At 42.2% G+C, this 19,295-nt stretch overlaps 1 protein-coding gene and 1 long non-coding RNA gene across 6 annotated transcripts in view; one reads left to right on the forward strand and one right to left on the reverse strand.

Annotated features, from left to right (window-relative positions):
- Window positions 1-19,295, reverse strand: part of LOC110260790 (uncharacterized) — a 183,519-nt gene that overhangs the window by 138,952 nt on the left and 25,272 nt on the right. The gene's annotated exons all lie outside the window — the stretch shown is intronic.
- LTA4H (leukotriene A4 hydrolase) overlaps window positions 1-19,295 on the forward strand; it is a 32,019-nt gene that overhangs the window by 9,393 nt on the left and 3,331 nt on the right. For 2 of the 3 annotated variants that reach the window (NM_001185132.2, XM_085024471.1), the window contains 13 exon segments: window positions 1,302-1,370; window positions 3,317-3,421; window positions 4,927-4,979; window positions 8,242-8,314; window positions 8,575-8,715; window positions 9,856-9,879; window positions 10,899-10,969; window positions 11,410-11,521; window positions 12,083-12,227; window positions 13,481-13,584; window positions 14,013-14,083; window positions 16,050-16,104; window positions 18,529-18,624. In NM_001185132.2, the coding sequence (NP_001172061.2) occupies window positions 1,302-1,370; window positions 3,317-3,421; window positions 4,927-4,979; window positions 8,242-8,314; window positions 8,575-8,715; window positions 9,856-9,879; window positions 10,899-10,969; window positions 11,410-11,521; window positions 12,083-12,227; window positions 13,481-13,584; window positions 14,013-14,083; window positions 16,050-16,104; window positions 18,529-18,624 (1,119 nt within the window). 3 annotated transcript variants of the gene reach the window in all.

A 19,295-nucleotide genomic window follows, 5' to 3' on the forward strand; every position in this document is an offset into this window, starting at 1 on the left:
ACTCTCTGTCTCTTATCTGATTTTCATCAGTAATACTTATGGAATGTCCATAAACTAAACTTGGCAAGAATTGCAAGACTTGTGAGTCTTAAGAATGTGAATTTTGAACATCTCATTCTATTTCTCATTGGAAATAGTTTTTGAAATAGAGGAAAGAGATTTCAGTTAAATTAAGAAATGATTACAGTTGATAGGAAGCATGTAGCCATGATTTTGTTTGATCAGTTTGCTTATGGCTGTTCTGCACACATGTTTTCCTAGATTTGGTTTTATCCAGTGAAATACATATAACCCCCTGGGCATTGCTGAGTCACATGACCAGGGACCATGAAGAAACTCTAGAGGCATGGTCTTAGAACCTTGTTTTGGGAGAGAGAAGCAAGTGGTTCTTCTGGTTCTAGTTAATCCATCTAGAGGTCATTTGAGATCCCATATCTTTGGAGATCCGAAGTGAAAAGAGCTGAAGGAAGTTTGCAGAGGCATGAACTATACCTGATAACAACTTCAGAAAGAGATGCTAGTATCACTGTTCCTTTAAGCTCAGTAGACTGTCTCAGTGAAGCTAGGATTCCTTGCTCACCACCAATAGATGCAGACTTATCTGTAAATAGGTCAGGATATAAAATCATAGCTACTCTAGTCATCTTCTCGATGGAACCAATGTTTATGACAGATTGATGTGTCAGCAAAGAAACGCTTTACATATAATGTGAATGAATATGTCTAGATGGTGTTGAGACTTTTCTTTCTCCCTCCTTGTCTCCCTAGTGTTTCCTTTCAAAGTTTGCTACAAGATCAAAACGTCAAGATTCTAGCATCATTTACCAAGTGTTCTTCAGACCACTGGCACCCAATTTAGATATTAATAATTAACCAGAGAAAAATGGGTTTCATGTTGATATAAGAATTCAAACAGGTTTCTTTATTGCAGGTCTTCCAGAGCCTCCAGAAGCTAACGTTCCTAGTGACCCTTCCAGACAGGGGTGTAATAGGCCATGGTTCTCAAAGTTACCTCACCGGAGAGCCCTTTTTTCTCAGGGTTCCTAACAGCTCCTCACTGGGCACTACTGTTACTTAGGAGTCATTGCTTAATATTGCTTCATGGACTGTTAAAATGCAAGATCAGATTTCTTTGTCCACAAATCTGCTTTTGCTACTTTAAAAGAATTGAAGAAATATGAGACAGATTTTATTTTTAAAAAGAATGTCTAAGAACAATGCTTCAATTTTAATGGTTTCTTAATGACTTGATTTATGAGACAAGGAAATAGGGGTTTCTTTTGTTCTCCTCCCCCTCCTAGGCCATCCACTGCAGAGCAATTCTTCCTTGCCAGGACACTCCTTCTGTGAAATTAACCTACAGTGCAGAGGTAAATATCACTGCAATTATTATCTGAATTAAATGATCCAACAGGTATTCTGATAGGGATTACATTGAATCTCTAGATTGGTTTGGATGATATGGACATTTTAACAATATTAATTCTTGCAATCCATGAACATGGGATATCTTTCCCAAATGATCCATATAAGTAAATGTGGTATAAATGATAAGCAGAAGTAATGACAGAATTTTTATAGCTAGAGGTATTTTGCTTAATTAAATTCTACCTGAAATATGTAAAAAAAAGAGGCTATAGACCTCTGTTTTAAAGACAGTTTCAAATATAAGTGTTAAAAAAAAGGAAGTGAGTATCATTTTGATTTTAAAAGGAATTTAGAATTCTAGACCTGAAGACAAGAATTTGGGGACAACTCTTTTTAACTTGAAACAACTGGCTTTTGTAGGCGTAAAGTTTCTGTAAATGCAATATCTATCTAGGTATCCTAATGGGCATATATTGCAGGCTTCTCTGTATACTTTTCCAACTTATTCTTGCTGTAGGTCCTGTTAATCCCATAGGAAAGGGTGGACTATAATTAATAAATAAATACAATCCCAGAGGCTAAACTTACAAGCAAATAGAACTGAGGATCAACCTATATTTATGGGGCCTTCTTGATTCCGAGATCTCACAACCAAACCACCCCTAGCATAGTGCTGTAGAAAACCACACTTGGAAGCCACGAATCCCATGTTCTGGACTCTTGCCCACCACTTAATAACCGCATGACCTTGGCAAGTCTTATAACCTCACGACCTCAGTTATCTCATTTGTGTAACATATCACTGCCTAAATGAATGGAGGAAGCGGGACCAGATTATTTCTGAATGCTTTTTAGCTCCAGCATCTATGGTTGCTGCAGCACTGGTTCCGGAGCCCATCTCAGTAATAGATTTGAGGACTGGGCCATGCAGAAAGAACATGGGAGCCTAGCACTGTGGGCATGGATGCTCACTAAATCATCAATGCTCAGGGGATGGTCCTTTAATCAACATTCGTTAGAAGTAAAACTTTCAGAATCTTGGAGCTAGTGTCCATGTTTAAGTGACCATATGGTTTGCCCCGTAAGGATCTTTCCCATACAGATTTCCAGAGGAAATTATTTCACATCTCTCAGCAAGAAGTTTAAGTTCCTCATACTCATGACCCTTAAAAAGTAGACTTTGTAACTCCAGGCCTATGTTTTAAATACAAAATTGGGAGTGACTGTCGTGGCACGGCAGAAACAAATCCCACTAGGAACCATGAGGTTGCAAGTTCCATCTCTGACCTCGCTCAATGGGTTAAGGATCCAGCCTTGCCGTGAGCTGTGGTGTAGGTTGCAGACATGGCTTGGATCTGGCATTGCTGTGGCTGTAGTGTAGGCCAGCAGCTATAGCTCCAATTTGACCCCTAGCCTGGGAACCTCCATATGCCGAAGGTGTGGCCCTCAAAAAAGACAAAGACAAAAAAAATAAAAAAATAAAATTGCCCAGAGTTGTATTCGCTGTTGTAAAGGGAGCATAGCATCCTTTTGAGTCTCTTCTGGAGGTGTGGAGGGTGCACGGGTGGTGGCTGTCAGTGCCAGCCTTGGCGCTGGGCTCTTCATTTGTATTATTTATTCCTTGCAACATTCCTGTGAAGTATGATCCTCATTTGAAGGGGAAACTGAGGCTCAGGGATTAGATGCCCAGGTCCATGCAGTTAGTAAGTGGAGGAGCTGGGATTTTCATCAGTTTCTACTAAATGCTCTTAATATGGATGGATGGATGTTTCGCATACATTTTTAAAGAAGCCAGTTTTACATGTTGCTAATTCTCTTTATAAAACTTGAGAAATACGAATGTATTGAGTTCATAGTCTGTTGTATCAATAGTCAACAAGGGGGGGAAAGAGTTATTTTACGTAGAACCTTTTATTTCTAACTGGCAATGACTCTTCCTCTCAATTAGGTGTCTGTCCCTAAAGAACTGGTGGCACTTATGAGTGCCATTCGTGATGGAGAAGCGCCCGACCCAGAAGACTCGAGCAGGAAAATATACAGATTCAGCCAAAAAGTAAGATCTTAGCGCGTAAATGTGTGTTTTCGTTGTTGGTGAACCACAAGTAGCTTTTACCCATCCGGAGACTAAAATGGCTTTTCAAGTACTTCCGAATTTTTGTTTGTTTTAATTGTATGGCCACACTCACGGCAAATGGAAGTTCCTGGGCCAGGGATTGCGTCCAGGACACAGCTGCGACAACACCGGATCCTTTAACCCACTGTGCTGGGCTGGGGATGGAACCCAAACCTCCGCAGCAACCTGAGCCATTGCAGTCGGGTTCTTAACCCACTGCCCCACAGCAGCAGCTCCAATGATTCAGAATTTAGAAAGCAGCTTCTGCTTTTTGTTCTTTGCATTTCTCTTTCTTTTGTGTTTTCGAAATACCTGGTTCTGCTCCCAGCGTCAGTATTGGAGAAAGAGGTTGCTGGAGAGGCATCCTGAGTGATGGAAAATGATCCATTCCCCCCATCCCGTCAGTGGCAGGCTTCCTGTTTCTAAGTTACAGGTTGACCTGCGCTAGTTCCAGCGCGTGGGCATGTGGTGGTGTAGTATTTACAAGTGGAAGAACTGTCTTAGGCTGAATAGCAATCTGTGGCAGTCCTTTCAGTTAAAATTCCCATGTAGCTGGTAATTTGACTTGTATCTTTGACCTTAAATCATAGTATGTCTGTATGTTTATGCTTTTTAAATCATCCTCCTTAACAGAACCTGTAATTGTGCCACTGTGGACAGTTTTACCCCCACCCTAGCTTCCAGGAGTCCAAGCTCCCAGACTTTCAGCTTCCATTTGATTGCTGGGTTATTTTGTATGTCTCTCAAATATACCAGGAGTGGTTTTTTTGAATTTTTTTTTTTTTTTTTTTTGTCTTTTTGCCTTTTCTAGGGCCACACCCATGGCAAACGGAGGATCCCAGGCTAGGGGTCAGATCAGAGCTGTAGCTGCTGGCCTACACCACAGCCACAGCAACGCGGGATCCAAGCCACGTCTGCAACCTACACCACAGCTCATGGCAACACCAGGTCCTTAACCCACTGAGCAAGGCCAGGGACCAAACCCGCAACCTCGTGGTTCCTAGTCAGATTCGTTAACCACTGCGCCACGACGGGAACTTCCAGGAGTGATTTTTTTGAATTAAAAGCATGTTTTTAATTCAAGAGAAAATGACAGCACACATAAGAGAAAAACACAGTTGCCTTCTTGCGTGTTAATTTTTGTGAAATGCTGAAAATGGACCTTGTAATACTCTGTGCAATCATGTTTTTCACATTTCAGAAGTTTTCCTTCCTACTGGGATAAAAGAGCAATAGATGTTTTGAAATGTTTTTACTTCACAATTTTAAACTATTTGACCCTCAAAAATGAGAACGATTTGAGAAATATAAGAGGAAAGTAATCTACACTAATGTTTAGAAATTTGAAAGGGAATTTACTTACTTTTAATGACAAAATATCTTATCCTGTAACATTTTTAAACACTGATTCAAGCACGCTGTGTGTGTTTTGTTTGCCCCTTTAGGTTCCGATCCCCTGCTACTTGATTGCTTTAGTCGTTGGAGCCTTAGAAAGCAGGTGAGCTTTTGAATGAAGTTGGAGGTTTATGAAAAGATTAAGCCTTCGGTGCCTTGAACCTCTGTCAGGACTAACTGGTAGACCATTCGTGTATTTCTCAAGGTAGCAAGCTGACTCTAGAAACCTTCAAATCGAATCTGTACCAGTCACCCCTTAGATTTTCCAAGTATTGGAGAACAAGCAGGCTCTTACCTTTAGTTAGAGATCTGGAGCCTAAAATATGTTTGAACGCATCACTTCTCCTAACCTCCATTTCCCCATCCTTGAAATTACACTACCACCCCTTCCTACCTCATTGGGTGACTATGGGAAACAAATGCAATCAACAATTTGAAAACACTTGGAAGCCTGTAAATATTACAGAAATATAAGATATTTTATGAAGATTTTACCAGCAGCCAGAGTGCCCTTCTTTTTTAACCTCTTGGGTTTTTTTTGTTTTTTGGGGGGTTTTTTTGTTTTTTAGGGCCATACCTATGGCACATAGAGGTTCCCAGGCTAGGGGTCAAACCGGAGCTGAAGCTACTGGCCACAGCCACACTGGATCTGAGCCGCGTCTGCGACCTACACCACAGCTCAGGGCAACACCAGATCCTTAACCCACTGAGTAAGGCCAGGGATCGAACCTGCGTCTTCATGGATGCTAGTCAGATTCATTAACCGCTGAGCCACGACGGGAACTCCCCTCTCTTGATTGTTCTTATTTCAAACAACTGAAAATTAAGAAAGGCTGTAGCAGTCCCATTCTTCAGATTGCCCAAAATGTGGGCATAGCGAGCAAGTCAGCGAACTCAAACTCAGGTTGTAGCTCCAGCAGTTAACCAACGACTCCTCGGGCAGCTCACCTCTCAGACATTATCTTCTTCCCCGGAAAACTAGGAATCATCGTATGTACTTCGAGGGCGTTTTGTGAGGATTAATAGACCTGACATTTGTTAATCCTCACAAAACATGTGTTAGGCCTGGCCTGTGGGAGGCCCTCACTGCGTGACAATGACAGTGGCCCCAGCAGCAATGATCAGGTGTCATTTAGGTACCAGCCCCAATGCATCATCCCGTTGAATCCTCACAACTCTGTGGAATGGATACAATTATTTTTTTTTCTCATTTTACCAGTAAAGAAATTGATGTTCAGTATGGATTTTTTGTTTGTTTGTTTGTTTTTGTCTTTTTAGGGCCGCACCCTCAGCCTATGGAAGTTCCCAGGCTAGGGGGTTGAATCACAGCTACAGCGGCCTACACCACAGCCACAGCAATACCAGATCTGATCCCAGCCTCGTCTGTGACCTACACCACAGCTCATGGCAACGCTGGATCCTTAACCCACTGAGCGAGGGCCAGGGATCGAACCCACAACCTCATGGTGCCTAGTCGGCTTCGTTTCCACTGCGCCACAAGGGAACTCCAGATGCTCAGTATGTTTAAATAACCAGCTCAGAGTCACAGTGCTAGGAAATGTCAGAGCCAGGACGCACTCCTAACCCATCTAACGTTAGCGCCTACGCTCCGCTGTCTAGAGTGGCTGCCGCGAACCACATGAAGCTTGAGATACTCAGTAAGCGTAAAACACATGCTGAATTCGAAAGACTTGATATGAAAGAAAAGCAGGCAAAATATTTCACGAATAATCCTTTATGCCGAGTACATGTTGAAATGATAGTATTTTAGATATATTGGGTTACACAAAATATATAAGAATTTCATTTGCTTCATGTTGCCTCTTTTAAAAAATATGGCCACTAGACAGTTTACAGTTGCACGCGTGGCTCCCATTTGTGGCTCTCATCCATTTATGTTGGGAGCCACTGGTCACCGCTTCTCCTCACTGTGGTCTACAGACCAGTGGCTTTGGCATCACCTGGGAGCTGGACAGAAATGCAAATCCTTGGGTCCTATCCCAGACCTACTAAATCAAAATTGGTATTTGAACAAGCTCCCTAGATAATTGGTATACACATTAAAGTTTGAAAAACACTTCGCTACAATCCACTGCCTCTCAGGGGTAGGATATCAAGGCAAAGTCTGAGGGTTTGGCACTGCATACAATTTTTAAGATGAATTTTTTTTTTTTTTTGCTTTTTTAGGGCCGTACCCACAGCATATGGGGGTTCTCAGGCTAGGGGTCAAATCAGAGCTACAGCTGCTGACCTACACCACAGCTACAGCAACGCCAGATCCTTAACCCACTGAGCAAGGCCAGGGATGGAACCTGCAACCTCATCATTCCTAGTCGGGTTCATTGACCACTGAGCCATGATGGGAACCCCAAAATGAAATTTACAAAAAAAAAAAACAGAAAAAATTGACCATCTTAAACCATTTTTTAAATGTATAGTTCAATAGTCACTAGTGTTAAGTATATTCACCTCATTGTGAAATAATAGCTCCAGAACTTTTTCTTTTTTTTTTCTTTTCTTTTTTCTCTTTTTTTTTTTTTGCTTCTTAGGGCGCACCTGCAGTGTTTGGAGGTTCCCAGGCTAGGGGTCGAATCGGAGTGTCAGCTGCTGACCCACACCACAGCTCAGGGCAAGGCCAGATCCCCGACCCACTGAACAAGACCAGGGATCAAACCCACAACCTCATGCTTACTAGTCAGATTCATTTCTGCTGCGCCACAACGGGAACTCCTCCAGGACTTATTCATCTTGGAAAACTGAAACTGGGTGCCACTTAAACAACAGCTCCCATTTCCACCTCCCTCCAGCTGCTAATATCCACCGTTCTACTTCCTTTTTCTCTGAATTTGACTGCTTTTGCTACCTCGTAACTGGGATGGTAGAGTGTTTGTCCTTTTGTAACTGGCATACTTCACTCTGCATAATGTGCTCAAGTTTCTTCCACGTTATATCTTGGGACGGGATTTCCTTCTTGTTCTGTTTGTTTCTTCTTTTATAAAAGTGTTTACCCTCGAAGTGCATAACAGAGTTTACATGACCCCTGTTCTGGAATACTCTCTTACTAGGCCACGATTGGGTTTCTCTGGCTGTAAGATCCATAAAGGTCTTAGCAGAGCCAGTAAGCTAACCTTGGGGGGCGCGTCACGTCTCAGTTTTCACTTGGCCAGACGTGCAGAGAGGCAGATTTATGCTGCGGGTACAGCAGGAGGTCAGTACCTCCGAGAAGCCATTTAGCTCCACCACCTCCCCATAAGCACAGGATAAGGCCTTCTGGAAGGATTTGGGTATGATATTTAAATCTTTCCCAGAACCAGGTGAGTAATTTGCCTTGAATTTCGTTTTGATCGAGCCTTTTCATTTTGCAGGCAAATTGGCCCAAGAACGTTGGTGTGGTCTGAGAAAGAGCAGGTGGAAAAGTGTGCTTACGAATTTTCCGAGGTTGGTCATAAAGTTGCCCCTTGCAATAATTGTGGGAGACCAGAGATTTAAGAGTTTGAATATGAAATGTGATGTTTTTAAGTAATGGGATAAAAGAATCAAATAATATATCTTATGTGCATTTGCGGTTGGTGAATTTTTTGGAATCATTTTCATTTAAAATAAACATTAACTGATGGCCTTCATAGAAAGCAAAGTACACTTTTAAGAAATTATGGCCGTAATGAAGACATATAAATATATCTGCATTAATTTTCCAGACTGAATCCATGCTTAAAATTGCAGAAGATCTAGGAGGCCCCTATGTTTGGGGTCAGTATGACCTATTGGTCCTGCCACCGTCCTTCCCTTACGGTGGCATGGAAAATCCTTGCCTCACTTTTGTAACTCCTACTCTGTTGGTAAGTGTAAAGATTTCTTCATTTAAAGTTGACTTGGTGGGAAAATAAAATAAAAAAATAAAATAAAATAATAAAAATTTTTTAAAAAATTATAACAAAAAAATAAATAAATAAAGTTGACTTGTCCCCAAACATAAGCCTAGATGTGAAGAACCGTAGACTCCTAAGAAAATATTCTAGAACATCTTTTCTCTTATTTATGTACCCTTTGTTTCTGAATGTATTGCTTATTGTGGTTATTATCATCTCATATGTCTAAAGAAAATAATTTGGCCCTTTGGGTCATTTTTTCAGCAGTAAAAAGAGAATAAATTCTCCGTGGTGTGTCCTAGACACTAGTGCCAATGAAAGTTCACCCGATTTACAGAATATTCACTTTTATACAATGATGAGAGTTGGAGATAGTTGGAAGAAAATAGTCTTGCCACCAAAATAAAATTAAAATGAGAAATTAACATGATAGGTTCAAAGCCTACGGGGAACCTGTTTTCTTCACCAGTTGTTCAGGCATTTGGGGGTGCTGGGGGAGGGGTGTTGTGTCACAATCCACTGATGAATTATGTATCCAGACAAAGAAACTCTAGCGTTTACACTTGGCATATAGATCCTGGTGAAACACAAACACAACTCAGTTTACCATGACCAGGCAAAGATTAGCCCACTGGGTAGCTGTATTTTTTCTGCCTCTGTCAGCTGCTTCACATCCTTCCTAGAACCAGGTGAGTAATGGATTAGAAGTAAATAAATAAAACAAAGCACCCCATTGGAGACATAGGCTACTCCAGACTTTTCTTAACTATCCTGCTGGTAACAAAGAGCAGAAAAGTACGTAAGGATAAACAGGAGTGGATATGAAGAACGGGAAGAGGAAATAGGCTTTCTGGAAGTTCGAGCCAAGGACACTCGCTCTTCCAGTACCGGAACAAGTCCCAAGAATAGGGAGAGGAAGAATGATGCTGTCTTTTAGTCCTCTCTTTCTGTTTCATTTCATCCATTCATGTCCCTTTTGAACTCTTTGGAGTAAGGAGGACACACAGTGGACCACAAGTGCCAGAATACTACGTCTTGACATAGGCAGTCTTTTAGGGGTAATCTGTACTCTGATTACTGAAATACTAAGGTAACTTTCTTCTTTTGTAGGCAGGTGACAAGTCTCTCTCTAATGTAAGTTACACTTTATTATCATAGTTTTACCCTTAAGAGATTATTAAGTCAACTGATTTTAAAATATCCATTGTATTATATTGAAGACATGGTTATAAGAGAACTTGGAGATTCTTGTGGTGAGACATTATTACATTATCAATTAGATTTAATGGATTTAAAGACAATTTATGGTTTAATCTCTTCTTATGTCTATGCAATTTTTTTTTTTTTTTTTTTTTTTTTTTTTTTGTCTTTTTAGGGCAGCTCCTCAGCATGTGGAAGATCCTAGACTAGGGGTTAAATTGGAGCTGCAGCTGCCAGCCTATGCCACAGCCACAGCCACACCAGATCCCAGCCATGTCTGCGACCTACATCAAAGCTCACAGCAGTGCCAGGTCCTCAACCCACTGAGCAAGGCCAGGGATTAAACCCACGTCCTCATGGATACTAGTTGGGTTTGTTACCACTGAGCCACAATGGGAACTCCATTTACGAAATGTTTTTAATGGAGTGATGTACCATATAATATATATTTTTTTTTGTCTTTTTTGCCTTTTCTAGGGCCACACCCATGGCGTACGGAGGATCCCAGGCTAGGGGTCTAACTGGAGCTGTAGCCACCAGCCTACACCACAGCCACAGCAACGAGGGATCCGAGCCGCATCTGCGACCTACACCACAGCTCATGACAACGCCGGATCGTTAACCCACTGAACAAGGCCAGGGATCGAACCCTCAACCTCATGGTTCCTAGTAGGATTCGTTAACCACTGCGCCACAATGGGAACTCCCCATATAATATTTTTTAAGTAATAGTATTTTGTGTCTAATTATTTTAACTATGCTATACTTTTTAAATTTTTTGCTAAATTGTGATTTTTTTTTTTTTTTTGCTAAATTATGGAATTCCTGAATATCTCAACCAATCTTTAAAAAAATTAAATGTGGAACTAGGAAAACTAGAATGCTTAGATAATGAGTTATTTGAGGTTGAGATCATCGGTTTCACCACCAGTCACTTCCACTATTTCCTTTAGGTTATTGCACATGAAATCTCTCATAGTTGGACGGGAAATCTGGTGACCAACAAAACTTGGGATCACTTTTGGTAAGATGTACTGTTTCTTTATTGGTTCTTGTTATTAATTAACTTCTTATCTTCCACCACTCTGTACATGTGTACATCTTGTTTTTCTTTGTTATCATCTCTTGATAGACGGGCATTTTTTTTTAATGGGGTCATACTTGTCGCAACGTCAGGTAGAATGGAGATTTTCCATTGATACTTGCTATGTTTAGTTCCCGGCACGGTAACATTTGAAGCCACGAACACAGGAAACCATGGCTTAATTTCCCCTGCTGCCATGCTCTGGGCTGGGCTTCTGAATCGAAGGCAAGGAAGCAACCTAAGCAGTCAGCTTAGACTGGAGTATTCGTGCTTTACAATTGCTTTGCTCTGTGGATACGCCAAACAGAAGCTGTCGTGTTGATTCAAATGCCTTTTTCTCTCAGCTGTATCAGTGTTTTTATTTCTTACCTTTTTTTCAGGTTAAATGAAGGGCATACCGTGTACTTGGAACGCCACATTTGTGGACGATTGTTTGGTGAAAAGTTCAGACATTTTCACGCTTTGGGAGGATGGGGAGAACTACAGAATTCGGTAAATGAGTCATACTTTTAAAAGCATCCCTCCCACGTTGTGTAGGTGTTCCAAACTCAGCTGGGAAAGCAGCATCACCAAGTAGCAACAAGAAAGGCATTGTTGGGGGGGGGGCGGTCAAGCAGATACTGGGTGATGGTCCACTGTTAACATGTTAGTCTTTGTCCTTGTCAAGTCCTGTTCCTGACTAGTAGGATCCATGGGTCTTTGCAATGAGTAGAGTCAGTCAGTTACTGTTTGAATTTTATCTGGTGCATTTATGTCATTTTTAAGTGCTTTCCTCCGAGAGCTGAATTTGCGGACCAGGCGTTGACACATTTTTTCTAATCTTTTGTAAGAATAAAGCCTGTTATTGGGCAAGAAATATCACGGAACCTTCCGCTACTAGCCTTTCCAGAAACGTATGCAAACATCCTACCATTTCCAGTCTCTCACTTTGTGTAAATTCCCTATTTCTCTAAAGTTAGGCAATGGAGTGCTGCAACCCTTCCTCACTCGCTTGTTCGCCTGGTGGTAGCCAGTCTTCATGTTTGAACCCTCCTCGGATTTTGTGTCTCGCAGGTAAAGACCTTTGGGGAGACCCATCCTTTCACCAAGCTTGTGGTTGATCTGACGAATGTGGACCCAGATGTCGCATATTCCTCAGTTCCCTACGAGAAGGGCTTTGCTTTACTCTTTTACCTTGAGCAGCTTCTTGGAGGACCAGGCAAGTGGTTGGCATTTTCTGATTTTTCCCTTTGAGGGGAATAGAATTTTTAACTACTGTTTTTGCTCCATTATTTATTTCTACCAGTTAATTCTGTAGTGGCTGAAGGAATCTGTACCATGTTCTGATGTTACTTTTCTGCTTAAAATCTTAAATAACCCCTGAGTGCTAAAGTATGCGGCATAACAAAAAAATAACTCTTCGGGATCTGAAAATTAGGAAAATAGTACGTGCTTGTTGAAAACACTTTGGTGGTGTGGAAATTCAGAGGGTAGTAGGTGAGAGACCCTCCATTTGGTATGTATGGCTCCAGATCTTTTTCTAAGTTTAAATGAACCCATATAAATTATATATATAGTTATATAAAAAGTTATTTTAATTATAAAAAACAGGTCAGGCTATATATTTGTTCCACATTTGTTTTTTATTTTTTATTTTTATTTTTTTGTCTTTTTGCCATTTTCTTGGGCCACCACCGCAGCATATGGAGGTTCCCAGGCTAGGGGTCGAATCAGAGCTGGAGCCACTGGCCTACACCAGAGCCAGAGGAATGCCAGATCCAAGCCGCGTCTGCAGCCTACACCACAGCTCACGGCAACACTGGATCCTGAACCCACTGAGCAAGGCCGGGGATCGAACCCGCAACCTCACGGTTCCTCATCGGATTCGTTAACCACTGTGCCACGCCGGGAACTCCCACCCCATTTGTTTTTTAATTCACCAATATTTCACATACATCCTTCCATGTCAGAGCTTACAAACTCACGCTTCTTAATGCTGTCGTAGTATTTCATCATACAGATGTACCGAGGCTATGTAACTTTCCCGTTGATGGATGTTTAAAAGTGCTCTCTTTTGTCGTTGGACTTTGAAGGCCCCCCCTCCCCTGGATCCATCTGTCTGGCCAATGTGATTTTCCTCCTTTCTAGTCATACAAAGATCGTTGCTTTTAGAACTTGTGTCATGTGTTTCTTTTGTGTCTTGCATCATCCCCTTACCTTTCATTAGGATTTCTCCTCTCGCTTCCACCAAATTACATGTGTTCTTCAAGGTCCAGCTCAAGTCCTGCCTCTGTTTTTGAACATTTCGACATTCTTTTATTCTTAAACCCTCATGGGTTTCCTCCCCTCTGCATGTTCTCACGCTTTGGTACAGTGAGAGGCACCAAGAAGCATGTTACGTTTATATGTTGCTGTTTTTCCATTAATTGACTTCTTTTTTTTCTCTCTCTTCTTCTTTTTAAAAACTCACAGAGGTTTTTCTAGGATTCTTAAAGGCTTATGTCGAGAAATTTTCCTACAAGAGCATAACGACCGATGACTGGAAGGAGTTCCTGTATTCCCACTTTAAAGATAAGGTTGGGTTTTAAAAGCTTTGTTATTTTTCCTGCCCCAAATATCTTTATTTACTGGCGAGTTGTTCAGCTGATTTGAATTACTTCATAGTAGTACTGGTCTAGAATTTCAGACTCAATCTTTCCTTGAATGTTTTCCTACTTGAAATGTGACCTCAGCAACATGCACTAATGTGTAGAATTTTCCCATTTCAAAGCAATCCACAAGAGATGTTGCAGAAATGAATGTTGTGTGTGCACTGAATTTTCCTATTTTAAGTAGTTAACAGAGCGCTATTGATTACGTTTATTTCAGGAAAGAGCCTTAGAAATTGTATGAAATGTCTCTGTAGACAGGATTATAGACCTGAGGACCGAAAAGCCTGTTTTCGATTTCTTTTTCAATAGCAAAGATTGTTTTGCAGCACACGGGGTGTCCCTTCTGTTCCCAGGTTGATCTTCTCAATCAAGTCGACTGGAGCGCCTGGCTCTACTCTCCCGGGCTGCCCCCTGTGAAGCCCAAGTAAGAAATGCCCTGCGAATGCTCTCCCTGGCATCCTCCTAAATCCTGGCGCGCCCCAAAATAGCTGAAAGGCTTTGATGCCTTCCTGAGGCTGTTCCTAGTTTGCCCTGAGAGTCGAATTCTTAGGGCGTTAGACTCTGAACTCTGAGGTCGAAAGACTCACTTCCGTGACAGTGACATGGTCACTGCACATTAGTTCCACTCACTGCAGGTGGTTATTGAGGGCCTCCTTTCTGCACGAGGAGGACGAGCTGTATGGAAAAGAGTAAGACAGTGCCCTTCCCTCGAAAACCTTAACCCAGAAGGCTCACGTACGTCATTACCACCGTGTTGGAAGCAACCAACCCCGCTTCCAGAGGAGGCACCTTAGGCTTAGCTCGGGGTCCAGAGTCTTGCCGAAGGTGGCACAGCAAGTAGGGAGCTGAGATTCAAACCCTGGTTAGGAGGTGTAAACCCTACCTCGTACTGCCTTTGAAACAAAACCAGTCCTCACATCAGGAGCCTGAAGCCCCGTTTGCCAGCCGTCGCGTGAGGACACTGACTTCTTGGTGCTGCAGCCTCCACCCTGCTGCTCCCTCCACCCTGAGTACTCGCCCCAGTTAAGTCCCGTCTCGGCCCAAGATCCGCTTCTTCACGGAAGCATCCCTTGACCTCGCCCACCAGGTCAAGCCTCCCATCTCGGGTTCCTCGGAGCTGTGTTCCACCCCCTCATGCCCAGCCTTTGCCATAGTCGGAACCTGAGATTCATGTGTGTGATTCTCACGTCTCTGTCCTTCACACACTGAAGCAACACGAACACAGGGCTCCTACCTGGTTCGCTCATCACTTTTCTTAGGCCCTTGCCCTTGCCCCGGGCTAATCCTTATTTTTTTTTTTTTATTTATTTTTATTCTCTGTATAATGAGAAGGAAGTTGCAGGCACCAAGAAACAGACCAGCCAAAGGTTTTTTTTTTTTTTTTCCGTATGAAATGGGTGCTAAGTCGTGTTCTAGTGGAAGGGGATTTACTGCCTGAGCAGGCCGGGACCTCTGCTCCCACTGCCTTGAAGGCAAAGCAGAAAAGGCTCTGTCCGCAGCCCGACTGCTTCATGAAGATGAAATGGCAGCTGATTCAAAGAAGGTCGCTTCTTTGACCCCTTTATTATCTTCCCAGGGCCCGAAGTCTCTGGAAGCAAATTCAGTGATAACGTCTAATCAGCAATGTACCTCAGTTTGGGCCCTTTGGGGCAGGCACACCCCTGATCTCTAAACAGAAACCTTTCACAGCCCGCAAGCGTGATTTATGGACAAAGGGATGTTTTACAAGAATTTTGCACACACCACACAGTCTCTTCCATGGCCGCAAAATGTATGATTTGTCGTCTAAGTTGAAAACACACAAATCTTAGCGTTAACTTGCTTCGTGTAATAGACTTTGTTAATTCTGCTTTCTTCTGAAAAGAGAGGAGCAAAATCACCTGATTTCAGAGTCTCCCGAGGGTGTCCTGTGACGCTATTATTTCCCCATCATCTAGAGCAATGCTCGCCACATAGCAGCTACTCAGCGATCTGCTGGATCTTTAGGTGGTTGGAATGACGGAATGTAAAATCCACGAGCGCAAGGACTGTGGCGTTTACCGTATTGTTCTCAGAGCCTGGACCTGCTCCTGCCGTCCAGTACACTAAACATGCCCAACTCGGTCCCAGCTCCTCCAGCACGTGTTGGTCTTTGCTGAGATGTTTTGGCCTTCTCTCCAAAGAATAATCCGGTGTTTCCTTCCTTTGGGATCCACCTGGATTGCCAGGTTCTTAGATGACACCAGTGATCTTTAAGTCAGGTAGAAGACTTCCTATTTCCATCACCCTGGAGTTCTTTATTTTCAAAGAACTTTGAAATTTAAGTATGTTCTGCCCCTTCAAACAGCGCTGATCCAAAAGCATGTCCCTTTAAATAAAATTTAATCTTGAATATTTTTTCATCTTTGCAGTTATGATATGACCCTGACCAACGCTTGCATTGCCTTAAGTCAAAGGTGGATCACTGTGAGTAGCAATGAATGAGTTGTGACTCCTTTTTGAATTGTACAAATAGGTTTCTACTCAATGAAACAGGGGAGCGGTGCTTTACTTATAACTCATGTATTTGGGGAGTTCCCGTCGTGGCACAGTGGTTAACGAATCCGACTAGGAACCATGAGGTTGCGGGTTCGATCCCTGCCCTTGCTCAATGGGTTGAGGATCCAACATTGCCGTGAGCTGTGGTGTAGATTGCAGAGGTGGCTCAGATCCTGCATTGCTGTGGCTGTGGGGTAGGCCAGTGGCTCCAGCTCTGATTCGACCCCTAGCCTGGGAACCTCCATATGCTGCAGGAGCGGCCCAAGAAATGGCAAAAAGACAAAAAAAAAAAAACAAAAACAAAAAAACTCATGTATTTGGAAAAGCTATTCGTAAGTCAAAATTATACTATATCAGCCCCCGACATGTAAAGAGTTAAGTTTGAGGAGAGAAACAAATGAAGATGGTATTCGTTCTGGTTTTTCTTGATCTTAAAAGGGAAAGGGGCAGGGAATTGTAGGCCTCTTGGCGGAGAGTAGGTGATTTGGGGGAAGGACCAGGGGACTCTTAGAAGAGCAGATGGGGGGTATGAGAGGTTGTAACAGAGTCTGCCTGGGCGTGGAGAATAAGACGGGAGTAGAAAGCTCCAGGTGTTGGAAACACCCACTAAGAGCCAGAAGAAGGACGGGAAACCAAGTCAGGAGTTAGGCAGCTCAGGAAAATGGAACAGGAGACCAAGGGAAAAGAGATTCTAATTTTAAATAAAATATAAGCATCTTTTTGGAGATCCTCATAACATCATAACAAAGTCAAAGCGTTACTAACTTTTTAGGTCTAAGTTCAAGGGGGTTTTTGGGGGCGGGGGGGAGAAAATGCAAAATCTAGCAGCTTCTGTCGGAGGAGTAGGCTGGTCATGCACATACGTACCTCCTCTGCCCACCTTGCCCTCCATGCAACCATGACCATGAATTTTGGTTTCTCATTCCCGTGCTTTTTTTTGTGTTTTGCCACCAATGAATATATCCTTACTATAAAGCTTAAATTTGCAAAAATTTTTTAGCAGAGAATGAGATCTCTAAGTTCTGATATTTAGGTGAGGTTCTAAAGGAAGAAATTCTGATATTAAGGGGCATTTTGAAGGGGGAGGAAGGTATAAAATAATATATACAAGGATGTATATGCACACATTAAATTTTCTGAAAGGATATTCAAGGACCTTTTTTTTTTTTTTTTTTTTTTTTTTTTGTCGCTCTGCAGCACAGGGAGCCCCCAGCCCCAGTGGTGACCCATGCCGCAGCTGCAATAATGCCTGATCCTTAACCCTCCATGCCGGGCTGGGAGTGAACCTGTGTCCTGGGGCTGCAGAGACACTGCTGATCCCATTATGCCACAGCAGGACCTAGGAACTATTAATATAGGCTCCTAAGGAGTGGGCCTTGGAGACAGGGAGCAAAAAAGGGAATTTTTCATTTGGTTCTACTTGCCATTTAACTTTTGCCATATATTTCTCTTAAAATGAAAAGAAACCTGAGTTTAAAAGAATTTAAACTAGTTTTAAATGATTTCCTATGCTACTTAGGTTAAAAGCTTTATTTAATGTTCCTTAATCATTTCCTCAAAGATAGTTGGCAATGAATCCTAAGCTGAAAAGTATAGACCCGCTTTTTTTTCCCCTAGATGATTTCCAAGATGAAATGGGGAAAGTAGAATGTGGGGGGATGGAGGGAAAGATCATTTTGTGGTCTGGTCAGTTCGTTAGTGTTGATACTGAAACGAACATGCAACGTGATTATTCACCAAATTTTTGAATTAGCCTGTAAGTCAATTGACATATTTTTGTAGTGTTCCTTTACTTTGAAAATCTCTATACCATGGATGGTACAAAAGAAAGATGTCAATGAGTTTCCATCACTCTTCCTATTAATAGTCTGATTTTTCTTAAGTAATGTAGATTTAGGAATCATATCAACTCTAAGTTAGAGTGATGCAATCTCAGAGTGATTAAAACACCTATGGCTTAATTTATTTTCTACAATCTTAGGCATCCTGGTATTTTTCTTTCTTCTTTTTTTTTTTTTCTTTTTAGGGCCATACCTGCCATATATGGAATTTCCCAGCTAGGGTTGAGTTGGAGCTGCAGCTACCAACCTACACCAAGCCACAGCAACTCAGGATCTGAGCCACGTCTGCAACCTACACCATAGCTCATGGCAACACCAGATGCTTAACGCACTGAGCAAAGCCAGGGATCAAACCTGCATCCTCATGGCTACTAGTCAGGCTCGTTTCCTCTGAGCCACGACAGGAACGCCTTATTTCTCTTTTTCTTAATGTTTACTTTTATGCCAGATAAACAAATGCATATTATTTAACTGTACACCAATGGAAATAATCAAGTAATATTTATTTTAGGCCAAAGAAGATGATTTAAATTCATTCAGCTCAGCAGACCTGAAAGACTTCTCTTCTCATCAATTGAATGAATTTTTAGCACAGATGCTCCAGAAAGTAAGTATGAGCTCAAAACACTAGAAACTAAAATGAGCATAAAGGCGCAGCACGTACAGTGGAACCCCATATATATTAATATATTAATGGGGAAACTAATAGAAGAAAATGATGTACAAAATCTGTTCGTTTACTTAAAGACATTTGTTGAGTGACTGCTGTGTTTAGTTCTGTACTGAATCTAAAAATATGTCAGAAAGAAATCTGCTGTGTCCTCAAAAGATTTATAATCTAGTAGGAAAGGTCACACATGCAAAACTGAACAGCAGAGGGAGGGATATTTCTAAGTATCATTAGAGAGAAAAGAAGAGAAGGCTTACCTCCAGCTGGGGCGATGAGGAAGGCTTTTGGAGGAGTGGGCTGGGTTTGAGCAGCAAGGAGGTGGACGTTCACATCCCCAGTGACAGAGCATGCCCAGTATTGCAGGAGTAGGTCCCAGCTCTGGGAAAGAAGCTAATGAAGAGATCACTAGAAAGCTGCTGGGATCTGATGTAGTCAGTCTTGAATGCCAACCTACGGATTCTAGATTTGCTTCTAGCCAGCAGCAGAGGGTTGATCATTTTTAACAAGAAAGGCATCTGATGAAATGGTGGATGGGGAAGACAACTTCGCTGGTGCCGGGAGGGCTGGACCGCTGGTGAAGGTAGTTGGCAGGTGTACAGGACGTGGAG

This window comes from Sus scrofa, chromosome 5 (genome assembly GCF_054392235.1).
Source record: "Sus scrofa isolate SSC_HxYL_T2T_F1_AM1 chromosome 5, Sscrofa_HxYL_maternal_Yorkshire_Landrace_v2.0, whole genome shotgun sequence".
NCBI classification, from domain to species: domain Eukaryota; kingdom Metazoa; phylum Chordata; class Mammalia; order Artiodactyla; family Suidae; genus Sus; species Sus scrofa.